Source organism: Passer domesticus, chromosome 17 (genome assembly GCF_036417665.1).
Source record: "Passer domesticus isolate bPasDom1 chromosome 17, bPasDom1.hap1, whole genome shotgun sequence".
NCBI lineage: Eukaryota > Metazoa > Chordata > Aves > Passeriformes > Passeridae > Passer > Passer domesticus.
In genome coordinates this window covers 8820520-8841096 of record NC_087490.1, presented here as the reverse complement: position 1 = coordinate 8841096, position 20577 = coordinate 8820520, and the positions used below count along the sequence as shown (strand labels likewise).

Sequence of the window (20577 nt, the reverse complement as noted above, 5' to 3'; positions counted from 1 at the left end):
CGCCCTCTTGTGAAACCGTGTATTTTCGCCTCCATCAGTCACGAGAAGGACAGGGATTAATCACAACAGAACAAGGTTCAGCCGGGCTGGGGCTCCCACCTTCAGCTGGCGCTGAAAAATACAAAGTGAAAGGAGTCTGCAGGTGAAAAAGCTCAGCAACATCGAAAGAAGGCTGAAACCAGCCCCAGGTGGAGGAGCCCTTGAGGCTGTGAGGAGCCTGGGCAGGAATGGCAGTGTGATACCGGCAGTGCAGGACGGTGACAAGGACAGGTTCCACCCCGGTTCCTGGCTGGGGGTGTGAATACCACTAAACAATCCTCAGCAGAATCCAATTGCCAAATTCCTTCAGGTAAATAATCCAACACATTCCACAAGTTCACAAACAGGAGCAGCAAGTGAGATAAGAATTGTTTTGATCATTCCTTTCTCTGCTCTCTGTTCAGGGGGCATGTGAATACCAGAGGGATGGGATCACCCAAGGCCCCTTCTTTGTGTTGAATTTGGCTTTATCCTGGTTTACATAGTGATGGAAGTTATCCTGTGGCAAAATGTTGCCCTTAGAACAAAGCAGCCAGGAAATACACTTCCACTTTGAGGCTCTCCAAAATTGTCATTCAGGGAAAATGACAGGATTTACTTAAAATAATGTGTTCTAAATATATTGATTTGCTTTAGCTCCTGAGCTTAGCTTTCATCTTTTCATGTTTTCCACAGCCACGCAGATTTTGCTTTCCCTGTTTTCAAACAGAGGGAAAGCAAACACACAAACATAAAGCCAGGTAAGCTGGAAAGAAAAAACAACCACAACTCCACAGCTGTGTTCCAGTGGTGCATCCTTTTCCCAGGGGTGACCCATGGCCCTCTCTGCAGCCCTGGCTCCCCTTTCCCTGGAGAAGGAAACACATCCCCCACATTTCCTCTTGCCAGGAGCCAGAACCAATGAGGCATTATCCAAAGGACAGAAACCCAGATAAAACTCAGTGTTGGCAGGTTTTTCCTGTGGACACCTATTTCCGTGGAAGTCCTTGAACAGTGCCTCAGGCCTGCCCTGGCTCTGGCCACGAGGAGCAGCAGTGATCAGGGCTGCACATCTGCTTCCCCAAGCACCCAGGATTTTCCTTTATTTGGTTTTTCAGTCCCTGCTGCTGCTCCTTCCCCATATGGACAACATTTGTGTGGTGTTTGCTCAGTCCCCAGCCCTGTTTACAGCTGCATCCTGCCACACACCAGTGTCACAAGCGGCCACATCCCGCTGTCCCCAGGCCTGGCACAGCCCAAGCACTCGAGCCCAGCTCCAGCCCAGCCCCTCTGGAGCAGGGAATGCTGCCCAGGAGCTGCTCCCATGGCAGGGCTCCAGCCCGAGGCAGAGCCAGCCCTGCAGTGGCCCCTGGCTGCTCTGGCTGTGCGGTCCTGCGGCCCCAGGACAGCTCTGTGTGTTTTGCTTCATGTCTCCAACACTTCCCTGCAGCACAAGGGCACCAGGAAGATTTAACTCATCAGGTTCCAGCTGGCATTGGTAAGGAGACTCACCCCCCTTTAGCACTGGGCTCTCACAACCCTCAGAGCTCCTCCCAGCCCTGTGAGTCCTCTGCTACGAGATAAAAGTAAATACTGGTGCTCCCACCACCTGTCAGGAGGAGGAAAAGGAATTGCCAGTGAGCACTGGTAACAGGAACACTGCACTGCACAGAAAGGGGAGGGAAGCTGCAGAGGGAGCTGAGGAGAGCTGCCCTGAGTTTCAGCCACGCTCTGCCACAAGCCCTGGTCACACAGGGGAGCTGGGCAGAGAGCAGAGAGCCAACAATCACCCTTCCCCAAATCCTTCCAGATCAAGAGACTGAGGCACTGAGAGAACTCATGCTTTAATAGACACTGAAATCACAAAGAAGAAAAGGCCAAATGCCTTAGCAATTTCAATAAAAATATGAAAATCTTTTTACATGGTAAATCTCATAATATAAAAAGTTTAATGCTGTCTGGAAACAGAGTTTTAATTTACAAAGAAAGTCCATAGAGGCCAAACATGGCTAACACTGCACGTAGGGAGAGTGCTGAAGGGCTGCTGCTGGGAAGCCTCTGCTGACCATCCTCTCTGGGTCACTGTCTCCAGTGCTCTTCTGCAGCTCAGGGAAGCAGTGTCCACACACACGTGCAGCCCTGCGGGGCAGCATGGCAACGCAAAGAACCCAAAACTGCTCAAACCCATTATCACCATCCAGCTGAAACTACCAATGCTTCCTAACAGATTCTCAGACACCTCTGTGCCCCTGGATCTGTTCTGCAACTTGGAAGAGATGTTCACAGAATGAGCTTGCCCTAATGAAAGAAAATATGGCCTAGAGTGATATGCATGGGTGTAGCACCCCCTCAAAGCTTTTTCCTTGTTTCAGTAAGGTATGATTAAACAGAAGGAAAACCAATATCAGGCCAGAGGTGCAGGCTAACCAACAAAACCAAATTAAACTAGATTTTGATCACAGGGGTTGTTTACTGTTCCCACTTAGTTGGAGCTAAAGACAGTCAATAAAAAATCTGAAATCTCACACAGTAAAACGTACAGGGCAAAACCAAAACATTCTGTGGCCTTGGGGAACGGTTGCATGTGGCAGGTTTAATGTGGAAGTGGTTAATACCTAATTGTTATTGCTCACTGTATTACGCAGTGTTGTCACTTGTACCATGCACAAATACAACAACGACAAATGCATTAAACCCACAGAAGGAATTCTAACAGCAAATGGAGAACGCGTGATTTTCATTTCCTGAATTTCTCCACGTATTGGGCAAAGCTGATAAAACTCTTTTTTTTTTCCTCACAAAGGGGTTGTTTCTCATTCAGGAGGTGGAGGAGTGAGGGACAAGGTGTGCAGTGTCTCCCAGCCACGAGTAAGCATGCATTTCATGGCTCCTGGCAAGCCAATGGAAGTGACCTGTGCCAAGTCAACGGAGACCTATTTCCCAAAAGACTTGTTCTAGTGACACTCACCTTCCATATTTATACAACATCAAATTCCCCAAATACTGAACTTTCTCTACATCTGAACCCTTCCCTGCTTCTAATGCTCCCCCCTCCTTAAAAACAACAACAGAAGAACCACTCCCCACACCCCCCACCCCGATTTAGCTCTGTCTGAAAGCTTTAAGCCAGCATGAAACCTGCTGGAGCACAGAAATGGGTTGTAACAAAATGGCAGCATAGAATTTCTACAGGTTAAAAGATCCTTTAGTTACGGAAGTAAACTACAACAAAGAGGCTTATTTCTGGCGTGTTATGCAGCACTACAGGGAGTATTTGCTGTTGCTATAAACAAAAAGCTGCCCACTTCCATCCTGGGTGTTCCTGGGATGTCGTTTCAAAAAATTTATGCTGGTTAGAAACAGAGCGGGTCACATGAAGTCTCTCAGCAGTCCTGTGACCACAGCAAGTGGCATGATCAACAGCATCTGTCCCCACAAGGGGCAGACACTGTGCTGACTCATTTTGGCCCACTATTCTAATTTTTCCTGCCAAATGACACGAAGGTGATGTTTAGCACCAAACCATCACAGGAAGATGTCATGTACAGACAAATAACTTGCATCATGATGAGTTGAACAGATTGACTCAACTGTTCTGCTACATTGTGTACGAGTAGGTAACTACTCCTCTCTGCACTGAAAATTTTGGTGATCCCCCCTCCCTTGTTAGCTAGCTGGCTGTAACAACCCAGCCCAGTATCCTTTGCCTTTAGTGCTTGTGTTCATTTCTTGCCACGATAAAAAGGAAAACATTCTCCTGAAACCAGCAGACTCCAGAATATTCTCACAGCACGCATCTGATTATGCCTGTGAGTAAGCTGAGCCCAAGCATTCTCATGTTTCCATATCAGAACTGAATTCTCTGCCCTGCTATCATGCTTTTCCTCCAAGATCCCTAAGAAAATCACAAATTATCAGATGCACATTTACAAGAGCATCCAGCCATGCTAAGTACAATTCTCTGCATCAGCAACGTACCTCTGGTACGTCCACAGAGCTGCCTGCACTCTCCATTCAGCTGCAAGCCTGGAAGTTGACTTCAGATCCAGCTCAAACTCAGGGCCTAATGAATTCAGCCTCACAACACCTCTGTGAGGTAGGTAGGTAAGTATTACTATCCCCATTTCGATAGAAAGGGAAGACGAGGCACGGAGAGGTGAAGTGATTAGCCTTCAGTCACTCAGCCAGTTCTGGGAGTGCAGAATAGCCACCAAAACCTTGGTGATACAGTGCTCTGACCCCACAGCCTGCGAATCCTCGCGTGGATCTGAGCTGACGTGGCGGCGCCGACGCCGCCCCGTGCCCACGGCTTCAGTGCATGTAAGCGATCCCTGGGATCCTGATCACATCACTGCATTCCACAGCCACCCAGAACCATCTCCAGCCTGCCCCCAAACCCCACCTAGCCTAGAGAAGCTGACTCTTTTATCGCCCTGGGGGTGCTCTTGGTCCCCTTTCCTCCACTTGTCAGAGGGCACTCAGGTTCTGCATCCAGCCCCTGCGTTTGCTGCCTCACCTTCTGCCTCCAGCTGCACCAACAGCTGCTCACACTGCCACACCTGCTCCAAATGAAACTTGTTTCCACACCTGCTCCAAAGGAAACCTGCCTCCACAGCAGGGAAAGGTTCCCAGACCTGTCTGTGCTGAGCCCTGGCAATGATTTAGCAGGATGGAGGAAGGTTTTTTTGGTCTGGTGATGTCTGAATCACACACACTGATGTCACATTCTTGCCTGCTGTGGAACTGCAAAATAATGTTCTGAGCTGCAGCATCTGCTATCCTTTTGTGTGCTCACTGAGCAGAGATGTAAGTACTGCCCAAAACTTGCCAGGATAAAAAGTTCACCTTCACAATGTGGTGTGCCAGAGAGACCAGAGCACTCAATAAACCCAGAACTTGTCTCTCTGACACACACTCACTATCACACACACAGGCTCACCTGCTTTATTAGGCCCCAAACATTTCCTTTGAGCAGACCAACCAGCAAAGTCTCATCTGAGGACTTTCCCTCCAAAAAAGTTACCTGAGATGCAGATTTTAGAACGGGCACCTCTCTCCTCTTGTCTTTGTTTCACCAGTCTCTAAATGATGCAACAGAACAGCCAGATCCTGCTGCTATGGAGCTTTACTGACAGCAGTTTCTGGCTTGGCCAACCTGGCAGAGGTATCTAGAGGCATGTGGTCTTCTCCTCTGTCGGCCTTTGAAAGCAGCCGAGTAAATGGCTCATCTTTCTCCAGGCAGAGACTTGTACCTATGTTCTTTGTGGTACACAGCAATGTTCTGCCTCCTCTCCCTTTCCTCTCCAACCCCTGATATGTGTGATTTCTGTACAAAAAGCCAGCTGTAAAACTTCTGGATAAGAAAAACGAGGAGGTGGCTTAAAAGCCAGTGTTTAATGGGCAGACAACCAGATACTTTGCACCTGCTGCTGCAAATACTGAATACTACAAAGAACCTGTTATCAGGTGAGTCTGGCCTGATAAGGGAAAACAAAAACCCATGTGTGTGAGGCCGTGTGCCCCCACAGTGACAGCAGGCCAGCCTGTCCCATCCCTGGGCACTGCCAGCTGAGGGCATGACCACGGCTGCTTAGCTACTGGTTCTGTTTTGGTAAAGGCAAGTGGGCAGAAGAAAATACTTCAACATGACTGTAAGTCATCAGCTGGTACTTGGGACATTTCAACATTTGGAGGAAGGGAAAAATCTTCCTGGTGACAAGAATTTATACCCGTTCCCAGCTGGCAGCCTCAGGGGACGCACAGCTCCCAGAGTGTTGCCAGGTGAGGAATGAGCTGATGTCATGGAATTTGTGGTTTCAGGGCATCTGTGTCCATTTGGAGGGATCTTCTGTGGTGAAGCAGCAAGGTGTTGCCCAATAGACAGGTCCTTCAGTTCCAGCTTCTCTGCACTTTCTTCTTTGCTGTGCCGTGGTGATAAATTGAGCAAGCTGAGGACATCTTTCTTAGAAGTCATTGTTCCAGGAGCTCCTCGGAGAATCTTTATTGGCCCAGTGGAGTGGTGGGGAGTGCTTTGCCAGAACATCTTTAAGTTGTGAATTGCTTGCACTTTTTCATCGATGGCAGCCAATTTTAATTTGTCAATGTCTGGGGCATCAGCTGGGCTTGAGCGAGCAGAACCAGCTGAGGAATAAGAAAGAGCAGGAGATGGAGTGCTGCCACCAGGGGACTGATGCCCTGAGCTCGGAGAGATATTTCTGGGTGATTTAGAAATGTGAGCACTATAAGGAGAGCTGGGGTACTTGAGTTTAAAGGGAGGCTGCTCAGTCAAGGACCCATGCGAGTCACAACCCGGAGATGGCTGCCCACTGTACTGACCTGTGCCTTCTCTGTTCGACATCTCCGACGTTGTGGGGCTGTTATAGCCAGAGCTCACCTTCTGAAGGGATGAACTCCTCGTTGGAGGCTTTGGTTTGATGGCAAGAGGTGAAGAAGACTGGTTCCTCTGGCTGGAGCTGAGCGGGCGGCTGAAGGCGCTGGTCTCCGAGGAGCGGAAGGCGGACACGCCGCCGGGGCTGGGAGCCCCATCCTCTGAGCTGTTGCTCTTGCTGATCTGGCTGCTGCTTCTCTGAAGACGTTCAACAGCAATGAGGTGACTCTGAGTTTCCTCCAGAATTTTTTGGGCCAGCTCTTGTGGATCAAGCTTTGGATTACTGTCCTCCTGGGATTTGACGGTGCTGTCAGTCTCAGTGCTAGACTGGTCAGATTCCCCAGTATCAGAACTTGCAAGTTTCCCAACTTTTTGGAAAGGTGAATTTGGGCTGGGGATAAGAGTCATTTTAACAGGAGAATTTGGAGTACTTATGCTCCCTTTGGAGTTGATGGATGCTTTAATGCCTCCGTTCTGACTATTTTTGGGCTGTTTGTGATCAGGGGAAAATCTTGGTTTTATGTTTTCTTGGTAACTGGCTAAAGGCTCGTTGCTGATTATAGAGAAACCTTCATACTCTTCCTCATCTTTGCTGGCTGCAGTGGCTTGTGGGGACAGCTGGCTCTGAGCTGCAGACCTGTGTGGATAGATGTTCTTGGGCCTCTCATAATCCTGCCGCCCTCTGTGTCCTGCCCCATCCAGCGTGTTCTCTGGCTTGGAAACAAAGCTCATGGAAGAAGCAATGGAGCTCAGGCTGTACACAGAAATGGCATCTGAGGCAAGGCTGTCTGGACAGGTAGGAGAGAATGGAGGGTTTTGATACTGGGGTACAGGGTTGGAAACAGACTGAGCAGAAGCCAGTGACTCCAGTGATGAGGAACTGTCCAGGCTAAGGCGCTTGGGCAGCTCTGTAGAATCTGAAAAAGAAAAGACAACAGTATTTACAAACATATCCCTAGACACACCATAAAATCAAATAACACCAGGTAATATTCTACCAGAATTAAGAGAAAATGCTACAAAACATGCCCTCAGGCTCTGTGTTACCAGCTACTACTTAGGCAAGGAAAAATAAGTGCACAACCCAGACAAGAACCTCTGTCCAAGTCTCCTAGATGGAAGTATATTATCATTTTATATCTCAACACAAAGAGTGAATTATTTGTCCTCCAGTCGCTGGACTCTATCTCCAGCTTCTTCTCAGACAAGTCTTTCCCATACAAAAAGAACATTTACTCCAGTCTCTGTATCACATTTGGTCTGCGTGACATGTGTGTGACCTCTGCAATGATGCAAGTGTGAGATTTCAGCAAAAGCCATTCTGATCAAATCATCAGATGACACAAGAGCAAAAACACACTGAGCAGCTTTACCAAAAAGTGCCAGCAAGGATTGTAGAGCAAAGTGCATGGTCCTCCTGGTAGCTTGTTTCCCAGTTTTCAGAATGACCTCCTCTTGGCCAACTTCACAAAGGTCAAAACCTGTAGTGGGACATGGAACAGAAAATTACAGCTCACAGAAAGACCCTTTGTCTCAAATAAGAGTAACCTCATTTATAACACAGAACAGAGAGGTATGACAGCCTGCAGCACCCTCGAAAGGATGACTTCACCTCTCACAGTTTGTTGTCTGTTATTTTTTACTGTTTAGCACACCTTCTCCAGGTGTTGGGAGCTTTGTGGCACTGGACTGGGAGCACACACACTCATTAACAAGTCACTCCTGTCAACACTTCTGTAGCTGAAAATTACTTGGAGTTGTCAGGAAATTATATACCAAACACATCTCAGGGGACAATGTCCTACATGCCAAACAATTTACTATTAATTCCAGGTTTCCTCACAGAAATAGAACTGAAGAGCACAGACCTTGGATTTTGGCTAATGCAGGCTGGGCTGCAGGGGGCAGACAAATGTGAAGCTGTGAGTTTATCAGTGTTTCAATCCCCCATATGAGACATCAGCAGTGGGTTTAGAGAGGAAACAGAAAGAAGTGTTTTCCTACCTAGAGCTGCCAGAAACTCATGACAGCCAGGCAGCCTCCAGAGCTGGACACTGATGGAGACCTGGATTGGTGCAGAGGGGAAATCTTGCTCCTTTTCGCCTGCTTGAAGTTGAACCAGGACTTGATGCAGCTGAAGACAGCAAGACAGACATTAGCCATTGCTCACAAGTCACATCACTGCCTCTCTTACAGCCACAGATACAGCAATGCCCTCTGCACACCCTCTCCCTGGACACCCAGTTCAGCTGCTGCTCCTGAACAGAGCAGTGAGATGGGAAGGTCTGGGAAGAAGGACAGTTCAGGGACAGCAACATCAGACAGACTGGAACAGCAGCAAAGGCAGGGACAGAGCAGGGGTGAGGGCTGGGGGGTGGCCAGTGGAAACTGAGCAAGAAGGAAGCACAGCAGGAACATCTGTGAAGGGAAAGAAAAGGAAAGAGATACTCTGGGGCTGCTCACAGAAATATACTAAAGCCCATTCCATGACTGAGCCATACTCCTTATGCAAATCCTAAGAAACTCATTAACTGGGCAGAACAAGTCATATGAAACCATAGAAGACTTTCCTAACATCTCCATGGCCTCCAGGAAAGAAGTTTCTCAACTGTGCTCAAGGGACAGGAGTAGCAAGCTAGAGAGAAAATGTGTTTATGAAGATCTGACACAAATTAAGATGCCAGGATCCCGTGTAATTCACCAACACAGCCAGGGCAGCAAGGATGGAAAGCCATTAATCAGGGACCAGCTAACCTCAGGACCACCCATCTCTCACAACCCACAAAAGCTTACACAGGCCTTTTTCCACAGTAGCTGTGTGGAGCAAACCCCAGGCCTGAGGGCGGGTGCAGACACGGAGCAGCACAGGGCACGGGTGTGCAGTGACCCCAGCACTGCCCCCTGCACAGCAGTGTCCCCTCGTGCACATCATACTCACCATTGCCACCACATTTTTAACAGCCTTCGGGCAGCAGGCAACAAGAAAGGAAAAGAGGAGAAAAGAACATGGGTTACTCTGTGCTACAAAGTGCCTGTGCTGAGGAACCTTGCAGGGACACATCCATGAGCCAGCTCCCTGACTGCCAAGATGCTCTGTCCAGAGAAAGAAGGGAGCAATGGGAATGGCCTGAGCTGGGAACAGCATGGGAACAGGCAGCTGGAATCTGGGAGTGCCCAGCTCATGACAGCTCAGACACTTAGCAGGAGACACTCAGGCCAACCCTCACTCTGGCAGGAGGCTGGACATAAAACAGCCCTTCTCTTGCTTCCTCTGGGACGCAGTACTGGCGCTCAGTGCAGGCAGAAATCCCTAACTTTTCCTTGCACATGCAGTGTCTGAAGTTCTGTCTTTTGTGGCTCCTGCCTTCACTTTTGCACTCAAAATAAGCATTTTCTATCCAGTGCAGCTGCTCAGGCTCCCACCTTGCTGCTGCACTAATGCCAAGAGCACTCACTCCCCCGTGATGCTGGTGACCCACTAAGGAAAACCAACCAGCAGCACCCAGTGACTGCAATGTCTGACCTGCTTCTGTCTGGAACACGTCTGCTTTCCTCTGGGACAGGCACAGCCCCAGCTGCTCACACCATGAGCTGCCAAGAGGCAGGAGAGGAAAACAGCAATCACCACAATGGAGGGGAGAGCTGTTGATAACCAACATGTAACAGGATAGACTGGTGCAAAAGGGAATTCTGCCAGGGGTCTGGGCTATGGAAGAAAACTTACAATATCCCTGCCAGTGTTTACTCTGTGGGGCAGCAAGGAAAGGGTAAGTGTGTCTTTTGTTACTTGTGTACAGCCAGCTGAATGTTTTTCCTTGGGTAATTTAATTATCTGAGGCAGGGCAGCAATCATGAAGCCACCTCATTAGCACTCTAAGGCATTTTGAACCATGGGAATGTTGTCCTGTCCTCCTCACACCCTGGCCTCCCTTGGGTGGCCATGAGGGAGATAACCCTGAAGTTAACCACACACATTTCAAGGACTGAGGAGAGCCAAGGCAAGAAGCAAAACACCACCAAGGACATTGGAAACATCTCAGACTCTGCTGTAGATCCTAACAGGAACCCTTTCCTTGGAGCAGACTCATCCCAGTGGGCTGCCAGAGCTGCTCAGCAGGTAACAGAGAGGCTGGGGCTCTTCTCTGGCTTTTTCTGCAGACTCCATGGGACTGAAGGAAGGGCAGCCTGACACCACACAGAACCAATCCCAGCTCCCCACCACAGTATTGCCTGGAATGTTTCTGCATGGGGAAAAGGGAAAGACAGTGAGATATAGGCCCATTCCCTGTGTGTGTTCATGTACCAAAGCAGGCAAATGCTGAAGAGAAACCTCACTGGAGGAGCACTCAGGACAGTAAGAACCATGGAATGGAAAGCAGCCAGGCTGGTGGCCCAGAGAAAGGTCAGGGTGGGCTAGGCATGCTCAGAGACAGGAGAGGGAAGAGTGTGAAGGAGGCTGAGGGGAGCAGGGAGAAGTCCCATCACCACAGGTAGCACTGCCCTTCTCCTAAAGACCAGAAATCCTTTCCCTGGAGCTGTGAGCACACACAGGAGCAGCACAGGCTCAGGGAGTTCTCTGACAGACCTTGCATTGTCCCAAGTCAATCATACCTTGGGACTTGAGTGAATAGAGTGGGCAATGAGCAGCCAACGTGGGCCCAGGCAGGATGGCCAAGCAGCAATTAGGGGTCTGTGACTCAATTCCCCCACACTGCTGCAGGGATCATGCTTTCACTTGTCACTGAACAGGGAGTCCCAGGGCCATGCAGCCCAGTAACCCACTTGCATATTTTCCTTCTGGACAAACACTTTCATTCACAAACAGGCAAGTTTAGAATTTCAACCCTCAAGTCTCCTAGCAAGCTCTGGGTTGATAAACCAGGGCATCAACCATTCTGCATATTTCTGAATTTACTGACCTGGGAAGAGCCATTTGGAACCTGGTACTGGAGGAAAACCTCCCAACTCACCCTGTTGATAAGCTGCTCTCCTGTTTCTGAAGCTGTGATAAGTTTACAAAGTGCCTGAAGTGCAGGGTTAGGCAAACCTGAAAAACATCAGCAGAAACATCTGTATCTGTTTCTTGACTGCAAGAAATGCAACAAGCCTCAACAAAACACACACTTGGCTAATTGCTAAAACCTCTCCCCTAAATCACTGGACAGCTCAGGAAGCAGCAGCAATTTCCAGAAAGCAAAAGGTCTTCCCACTTTGCATCTGATGACAGGTTTCCTGACTGAGAGCTGGGAGAGAGGAACAGTCACATCACCCAGCAGCAAATGATTCTCATCTGTGGCAACATTTTCAGTTAACATTTACTTTTAGAACTTCTTCCTAGTGCAATACATTGATTTCATTGATGTAAAACATCCCTTTTTGACATGCTGACATCACAGAAAGGTGTGAAAGGCTGATGTGAGCCTGCTCTCACCTAGCAGGGACTGGATGGTGGTGCTGCACTGCTGCAGCCGGTCCCCAGGGTCCGAGGTTGGGAAGAACACTGCTGCTGGGAGGCCGCTGGCTGGTGGGTCCAGCCGAAATCCCACTGCTGTGAGGAGTGCCTGCCAGCCTGGAATGCCACCAACTTTGTTCTCCACACTCTGCTGGGAGGTGTACATGGAGTTGTGCTGCCCGTTCTGGATTCGCTGCAGGGATTTCTCCACCTGGGGGGAAATGACAGAGCTTATTGTACAAGATGCTGTTACTGACTGCCTCTTTTTACACAGAGAAGAGACTGGAACAGCAGGGTGGGAGACAGCAAATCCAAGATTGATCCTGGCCTGTCTCACACAAGAGGGCATTAGTGCCTTGGAAAGAAAAGCTCCAGTAACTCAGCTTTCACAGCTGCAACATCACAGTGATGAGTGTCAATATTCTCTGGGACGCTGGGAACAATAATGCCACAAGAAATGAAGTAACAGTTTGTTTGGGATAGTTTCCTGTAAGCCTGGCAGCTGCATTTCTCCCTAAAGATGATTCACCTTGGGGTTCCAGACTGCTTATTACCAGACAAAGAGCCTGCAGCCATACAGCACACAGGAAAGAGAGATGAGCGTCCACAAACCCCAGCAACTGGAAAGACCAGCAATATTCACAGGTTTCCATCATTCTATGGATACTTCACACTCCTGTGAGACCACAGATGATGCACTGGGAAGAAAGTATTAGAAGTCATGAGTGATCCTTCCAGCCACCTGGCAGTTGGCTCCAGTCCCGCTGTTCCCCAGGACAGACTGGTGGCACAGATGGGGACAGAAGGGCCTCTTATCTTCCAAACACACAGAGACAGCAGTGACTGTGCTCTGTGTTTCCATGACTGCCATGTTCGTAGCTATTTCCCTGTATAAACAATTAATCCCAATGCTTACCCCTTAAGCAGAAACCCAATTCAACAGCTAATGCAAACCAGATGGGTCTGGGGAGGATTCTGTCACAATACAATCTAAGATTTTGCTTACTTTGCCTCTTTTTGCACTGAACACTTCCTTAGGTGTCCAAGTCTTTCCACACTGACCCGGAGTTTTGCAAGAGGATACATCATAGCAGGAGAGGGAGAATGAAGGTGTAGATGTATATATTTTCAAGCAGGAGTGGCAGCACATCAGGGAGTGGCTGCTGTTCCACTCATGCCCTCAGGTGAGGGTGTCTCAGGACTAGATGGGCTGTGCCAGCCCCTCCTTTCCCTTACCAGATGAAGGAGGACACGCAGAGCATCCCGGGCCCTTTCAGGGTGCTGCAGGATCTCAGTCAGGGCCTGTCCTACCAGTGAAGAAGGGCTGTTCAGCTTCATATCACTCCCAATAAGCATGAAGCCTGCAGGATTCAGAATGAGAGACAGTCAACCTCCTGTTGTTATGGAAAATGCTCAAACCAGACACAGATGTCCTCTGCCCTCAGACCAGTGAATGATGGTTCACTGTACCCTGCACAGAGACATTCTTTTCCCAGAGCTGCTGCCCACTCCCTGCCCAGTCATGCAGACTGAATGAACTTCCAGAAAGTTTCTAGATACTTCTTACTGTCCCCTGCTATTAAATCAATAGCATCTTCCTGTTCAAGCAAGCAGAAAACCACTGGATTGCAGCTAAATTTGTCCAGGCATGCTCCAGGTCTCCTCTGCAGCCACAGAAATCAACACATGCCAATAGTGGTCGTAAAACAGAACTCTGAACATGGAAAGTTTTTGCTGTCCTAGTGAGAAACCTGTCCTGGCTCATGCCCATTCAATGCCAGACTCCCCAGATGTCAGCACAAGGAGCTCTACGTTTCCCTTCTCATTCATGCAGTGAGGATGCAGCTGCTCCTGGCTCTGTGCTCTGCCCAAAACTCAGTGCCACGGGTCAGCAGTGAAGTCAGGGAATGTGTGGGATGAGCTTGCACAGTGCCATGGAAGGGGCAGTGCTCAGCCTGAGCAGCTGAAAGCCTCTGCTTGCTGGCAATGCCAAGCACTGTGTCCACACTCTTTCTTTTCTAACTAGGAAGTGGTCACTTTTGAGGCTTTTTAGTGCTCTTTTCTTTTGAGACAGAAAAATCTTGGAAGGAAAATAAAATCCCAACTGAACTGTGGCCTGTAACCTGAACTCAGCTCACAGCTGGTACTACCTGAACCACATCCTAATGCTGGACTCAACATGCCTGAAATCAGTGTCAGCCTGACTCATTTTCACCAGTTCCCGCTCCCCCAGCCATATGCAGTTCACACCAGAGCCATATTCACCACAGTTTCCTGAGCTAAATAACATGCTTCTGCTGCCTGTGCAAAAATCAATTTGGGGAATGCCTGCAGCTTTCAAAAACCAGGCCTCATGCCAGGAAGAAAAATTAGGTTATCTGTACATACTCCTGTCACAGCACTGCTGAACTCCAAGACTTTGTCACTCCAAATCTCAAAGTACAGATCTAATTGAGAGGGAGCAAGCAGCAGTACTGCACAAGGAGCTGACACTGCTGAGACATGCCCAATGGAAGCAAGAGAAACCTTTCTTCTCTTTCTCCTAAAAGGACCAAAGGAATAGGTCCTACAAGGTTTATGTCACAAAAATCACAGCTACTTGCTGCTGCTGCTTCTAGCAGCACTTCTCCTGCCTCCTGCTGAAGTGTCTAAATTTTCCATTAAAAAGTCTATATGTGTGTTCCAGCTGACTCCATCCCAAGGACACAGGAAGTGTGAGCTTGGAGAGTTCAAACACAGAGAATGAGTTGTTGTACTGCACTTTATTTCTTTCCAGTCATGAAACACACTTCACCTCACAACTGCTTCTAATTATACCCAATCCATACCCACCTACTGTGCCCAGTGAAATGCTGATGAGTCCTGTGACACTGACATTCAGCCACACTCAGCTGAAGCAGAGTCTGAGACACAGGGACTGAATTCCAGGAAAGCACAAGGCACACACTGCTCCCAATTACCTGCCAGCACTGCTCCTTGCTTAGCTCACAGTTTGGCAGTTCCCTAGAAACCCCATCTGATTTGCCCAGAAGAAGGCTCTTCCTACCTGCCCAGTTGGCTGGATGGGAGAACTGCTTGCTGCTCTGCACAGTTTTCATTGCTTCTCCCAGGGCTGCGCTGGCTTTCATCCCGTTTAAGAGAGAGGAGTAGAAGGCGTGCACAAACATTTTGGAAGCAGCCACAGGAATGGGCCAGAGTGACACAAGGACACATTGAGCCCCAGCAGCCAGGAATGCTCTTGTCAAGCCAATGACTCCATCAGAAGTGACTTTGCTGTTGGACTCTTGGTAAGAGCCAAGAACCACCAGCTTGACAGGAAGCCGCAGATCCAGCACATCAGCCGCTGTAAGCAGGAACTCCTGGAGAGGAGGGCAGTCTGAGATGCTCTCCACATCACTGGCATCATCCTGCATCCTAAGAGACTCTGGGATTGTGTAGGGGTTCCCAAAGGAGCTCTTGCTGCTGGCTGGGTTGCTGTCAGTGTTGGGTGTCAGGACCAAAGCAGCCAGTTTCCAGGAGACATGGGTTGCAAAATGGACACATTCTGCCTGAGTCAGGGCACTCATGACTCTCTCTTTTGTGGATGAGCTGCCGACTAGGGGCTGGCAGCCAAGTAACTCAGATACCATATATGCTTCCTCTTCTGCAGAGGGCATAGGTCCCCACAGCCACCTGTCCATAACTGCTGAAGGGAGCTTGGGATTTCCTATCACAGCTGCCATTGAGGTAGAACTGGAGTAAGCAGGAGTATTCTTCCTCACATGGGACTACAGAGAAAAAGAGAAAGAGAAAATGGGGTTCAAAGATCTGGTTTTTATGGTGCTGGAAATAAAATATCCCGTCTCTTTGGCTCTAAGCATAAGTCTGGTCATCATAATTACAGGAAGACTGCATTTCTTTAGTTTCTTTTGTTTAACTATTCCAAGGAACACCTCTGTTTAAGTCTGGTCAAGACTTCTATCCCCAGATCCCAGATCTAGCCCAGGTCCCTTTGAGGGTTGCAGCAGAGCTAAAAACATAAAGAAGATTCCAGGTTCTCACATTCCTGGAACATCACCTGCAATCACTAAGTGGTTCCTCATACCTGCATTTCCAAGACCAGTGTCAGCACTGCCAGCAGCAGGTGCTGCACACAGCTGATGCTGAATGGAATAGCAGTAAAGCTGACAAGATTCAGACCCTTCTGCTGCTCCACTGACTGTCCTTAACCCAGGGCAAACCAAGATGTGCCACAACACACTGCCCAGCAAGAGCAAATGTGCTTTGGTGCATTCTCCCAGGGAGCTGGGCATTAGAAAGGCTGCTGCCAAACCTCAGTAGGAAGAGAATTCTAATGCAGGATTCACCTGTGGGATTTGCTTTCCCTCATAGCTTTTGTGTCCTGAGACATCAGTGGCTTTGCCCACTCAGAATGCTAAAATGGAGGTGAACATACAGCAATGTGACAGGACAGTCATCTTGGCAAGGAAGCTCAGCACAGATCACAGACACCCACATCTCTGTAGTCTGCCATGTATTTCACACCCAGCACATGCAATCCTTTAGAGGAGGATATCCAAACGATCCAATCCCCTTGTCCTTCCTGGCATGCCTGGGGCTGTGATTGTGTGCTGCAGGAACTACATCAGAGCCTACTTCAGAGCTGTGGTGCTCAGCGTGTTCCTCAGAGCCAGGGTGGCCCGTTTGTGCTTTCTGTTCTTGTGTCTGGCACAGCAGGACAGAGCTGCTGCTTTGTGAGCATGTACCAACCCCTGCACCCACAGCAGAGGTTTCATAAGCAGTGTCAGACCTTGGAGCTGGGATTCAGTGACTGGATGGATGGCACTGCAATGAGGCTGAAGCGCTCGTAGAGGTACTCGTTGGAGGAACTGCCCTTCAGGAGAGCAAAGGGAATGAGGTACAGTTCTCCCTCCAGAACCAGGACCAGCTGACGGTGGCGGCCTACAGGCCCACTGGAATGCATCAAACCCTGAAAAGAAAGGAGAGAGAATTAGTTTGGCCCTTTCACTGCACCCGTGTCCCTGTCTGTATTTCCCAAGCATCAGGCTCTGCTCTGACCCCGTGTCAGTTTGGAAACACCCACATCAGAACCACGCTCTGTGTGACAGAGCAGCACGTCCTGTGCAGCTGCTCACCTGTGCCCAGCCAGTTCCAGGGACAAGTGAGCACTGAGGGCACTGACCTGTCTGCTCTGGGTCATCACCCTGGCCCCAGCCCACGTGGGGCCCAGCCTCATCCTGCTTCTGCAGCTCCTTCTGCTCCAGCCTGAATTCTTGGCTAATCCCAACCACCTATGCCTTGTCAGTATTGTCATCACCTTATCCTTTGTCAGAGAATATTCTTTCTGATATTGAATTTCTAAAAAGCCATTTCCTCTGAAGAGTGAACCATCTACAGACAGATCTGTCCATGGCCAGCACTTCCAGACACTTGACATCATCATCAACCCAGAGTCACCAAAACATCTAACCAGGAAGCATCTTATGGACGGAAGTGAAGGTGAGAGATTAGCCAATAGGGAACATACAGTTGGGCACAAAATGTGGCAACTGCTCCTGGTCCCAGGAGCAGTTAATAATTTTCCTGTGGAAATTCATTCATCTAGTGTATCATAAAAACAATTCGTTTTCACTCCAGGAAAGAATAACTTCAAAGCACTGTAATTTGCTCCAGCTTAAACACTGGTAGCCCAAACAAAAAAAAAAATTAAAAAAAAAAGGCAAAAAAAAAAGCAGGACTAGATCCTTGTCTCTAGATGGTTGCTAAGACTCCCTTCCACCCCAGACTGCTCTGTGAAAATACCACACTTCAGAAAACAGCCCCAAGCTGTCTGTTCTTGCTTTCCCACACTGAGAGGGTTTGGTGTCTGTGCAAAGCCTTACTCCTTCCATGGGTCCTATCAGTAAGTCGTAGAGAGCACGGAGTGGGGGCTTGGTGAAAGAAGTCTGCCTCCTTGGAAGTGATGATGTTCCATCCTTAGCAGGAGACATGGTACTGCTGAACAGGCTGGTCATGCTCTGACAGCTCCTGTGGGCAAAAGCCAAGGGAGAGGTTAGCTGCAGGAATCTGAGCTGCCCTGTGGCTGCCCTGACTTCTGACAGTGACCCTGTCACCCAGGGGACTCTGCTCTGTAAGATGCTTCAGGGCAGGACTTTAGTCTCCCATTCAGCTCCACACCTCAGTGAGCAGTGACATTAATGGCAGGATGAATCAGCTGCAGACAGCACATGACATTGCTGTGGAGTTTCTCTCCACACTCCAGTGCCTGGAGTGCTGTTCCCAGCTGCTCCTGCACACCTATGGGCAGCAGCTGTGTGCAGGCAGGCATGACCCACTGACAAGTGACCACAGCCACAGGAGGATTTGCACTTGGGCTGTGCACCAACTGACCTAGTGATACCAGAGGAATGTGACAACAGGCAAACCACGAGACAGCAAGATTCTGCACTTCTGCCACTGCTGAGCAACACCTGGTGCCCATTTCTGATATTCCACAGAACTCTGCACGTGATCTCCTGGCATCAGCAGCCACAAGTGTCTGCCCTGCTGAGGAAATGAAGTTGTCCCATTCTGGGCTCACTAGTCCAGCAGCTGTGCTCCCAGAAATGTTATCCTTGGCTTGGGACCATTTTACATGGAAAGGGTAACTTTCCAAAACATTTCAGCAGGTGGACCTCAGAGGAAAGGTAGGGAGGCCTGGGACACACCTCAGCCATTTCTGATACATACCAACACACAGACTCAAAAATTGCATTTTCCCCCCTCTTTCTCTCCTCAGCTGTTGCAACCAGCCTTCTGACCCAGCTCACATCATACCTGAAACCTATAATTCTCTGAAGAAAAAAATGTCCTTACCACCCACAAGGAATTACCATCTTATGGGCACACAGGAATAACCTCAGAATGCCAACAAAAGCCTGGTGTCTGACTGTCCACGCTCTCCAACCCAGAGATTCCAGTGACAGTACGAGTATGCTGCTCCTGCTGCTGCTTAGAGCTGCTGGAAACTCATCTGGGGGATCTGTGCAACAGGGGATCAGCACAGGCTTGGTGCTGTTTGCTCCCCTCACACCCATCTGCCCCACTTCACTGCAGCACCTGACTGCAGCGTTCAGCTTTATGAAGCACAGATTTTAACATCAGATCAGGAAAGAAAATCTGTGCAGGGATATCCAGTGGTGTCCAGGATGTTGTGCCCTGATCCTCCCTGGTCAGCCAGGATTGTTGCCACCAGGCAGCACTTGCCCCACAGCCCATGTTCAGCCACTGTTACACACTCATTTACTGCAGGGAATAGGGGCTTCATTACTTCAATCAGCAAAGCCCTCCTGCATCTTGGGTTTCCCAGACAAGCAGCTCTAGATTTATTTCCTCACCACTCAGATTGCTTTTTATGAGAACCAATCCAAGGAAGCACTATAAATCTCTCACATCTCCTGCCTCTGTGTGAATGTACACAAAGAATGAGCAAATCCACAGGGGAGGATGAACAGATCTCTTGTGGCAAATGGAGCTGACCAGGAGCCCTGGCCAGCCCATCCTTTCCTCCCAAAGAAGCCAACAAAAGGCTCCAGGTGCACTGATGATTTCCACCTTGCTCTTGCAATGCAGAGGATCCCCTGACGTCTGAACAGTGAAATCTTTCATTTGGAAGCCTCTGCTCAGACTCTGCAGTGCTGCTGATTTATAACCCTTTGTACAGGCAGCCTAGCCTGCAGCAAGCAGAGAAACAGCACAAACAGCCAGGGCTCAGCTCTGCTCCCTGCCTTTGTCTTGGGGATGCAGGAACAAAGCAAAGCCTCAGAGAACAGGGTCAGACTGACCTGGCTGACCAGCAGCCTCAAGGTGCTGGCTCTGCCTGCTGAAGATGAGTGGCTGGGACCAGGCAGAAGGAGGGGTTCATCCCAGAACCAGCACCAGCTCCTGCCTTAGCACTAATTAGGATTTTGGACAAGTCAAATACTCCCCATGGCCAAGCACAGCCACTGAGAGGGGGATGGGAGTCAGGCTGGTGCTGCAGGGGTTGGCAGCCTTGGGAAGCTGGATACCCACCAAGCCTTCCTCAGAGAGACTCTTCCTAAAGATGCAGCCCTAAACCCACATCCAGGGCCTTGACACACACACCATATAAAGCTGCAGTAAGCTCCAGAAAGCAGCCAGATCTGAGCTCCCTGAGGATCATTTCAAGGATCCACAAGTATCTCCAGAACACACCAGTGGTTGCAACAAACCCACAGCCCACCCAGAATTCTCTGCCAGGGTGGTCTGCACGTCAGCAGCTGCAGCACTGCATCCTGGATGGCAGAGAACCACCACAGAAGGGACTCCCCAGCCACTGCTGTCCCTTCTGCCTGGGCTGCCCCATCCCTCTGCTCTGGAGAGGGTCAGCTGTGTGGTTCTCCAGGGCAAGCTGTCAGCCCTGAGGGCAGTAATAGGCTCCAATGATCCTAATCAGCTTGCCCTAATTAAGGAGCAGAGTAAGTAGAAGCTGCAAGAAGACACGAGCCACTGTGGCCATCCTGGTGGCTGTACCAGTGGCATCCTCAGCTCAAACAGCCACTGACCAGTCCTGAGATCCCCACAGTGTTCCTCCAGTGCTTCTTTCCCCTCCAAAGTTCATTTCCTCTCAGAAGTTCTCTAAGTGAACTGCCAACCCTCCAAGTCTGCTTTTCTAAGCAGAACTGAGAAAAAAATCCTACTATTCTCTGCTTAAAAGCAC

General features: G+C 49.3%; 1 protein-coding gene across 3 annotated transcripts in view; it reads right to left on the bottom strand.

Annotated features, from left to right (window-relative positions):
* Positions 1 to 1843: 1843 nt before the first annotated feature.
* TTC28 (tetratricopeptide repeat domain 28) overlaps positions 1844 to 20577 on the bottom strand; it is a 107691-nt gene continuing 88957 nt past the window's right edge. For 2 of the 3 annotated variants that reach the window (XM_064393016.1, XM_064393018.1), the window contains 10 exons: positions 17741 to 17885; positions 16648 to 16827; positions 14905 to 15625; positions 13095 to 13219; positions 11838 to 12069; positions 11377 to 11453; positions 9345 to 9368; positions 8411 to 8540; positions 7780 to 7887; positions 1844 to 7323 (listed from right to left, as the gene is read on the bottom strand). In XM_064393016.1, the coding sequence (XP_064249086.1) occupies positions 5699 to 7323; positions 7780 to 7887; positions 8411 to 8540; positions 9345 to 9368; positions 11377 to 11453; positions 11838 to 12069; positions 13095 to 13219; positions 14905 to 15625; positions 16648 to 16827; positions 17741 to 17885 (3367 nt within the window). In that variant the 3' untranslated portion in view covers positions 1844 to 5698. The remainder of the gene's footprint in view (positions 7324 to 7779; positions 7888 to 8410; positions 8541 to 9344; positions 9369 to 11376; positions 11454 to 11837; positions 12070 to 13094; positions 13220 to 14904; positions 15626 to 16647; positions 16828 to 17740; positions 17886 to 20577) is intronic. The other variant, XM_064393017.1, reaches the window with a different exon arrangement.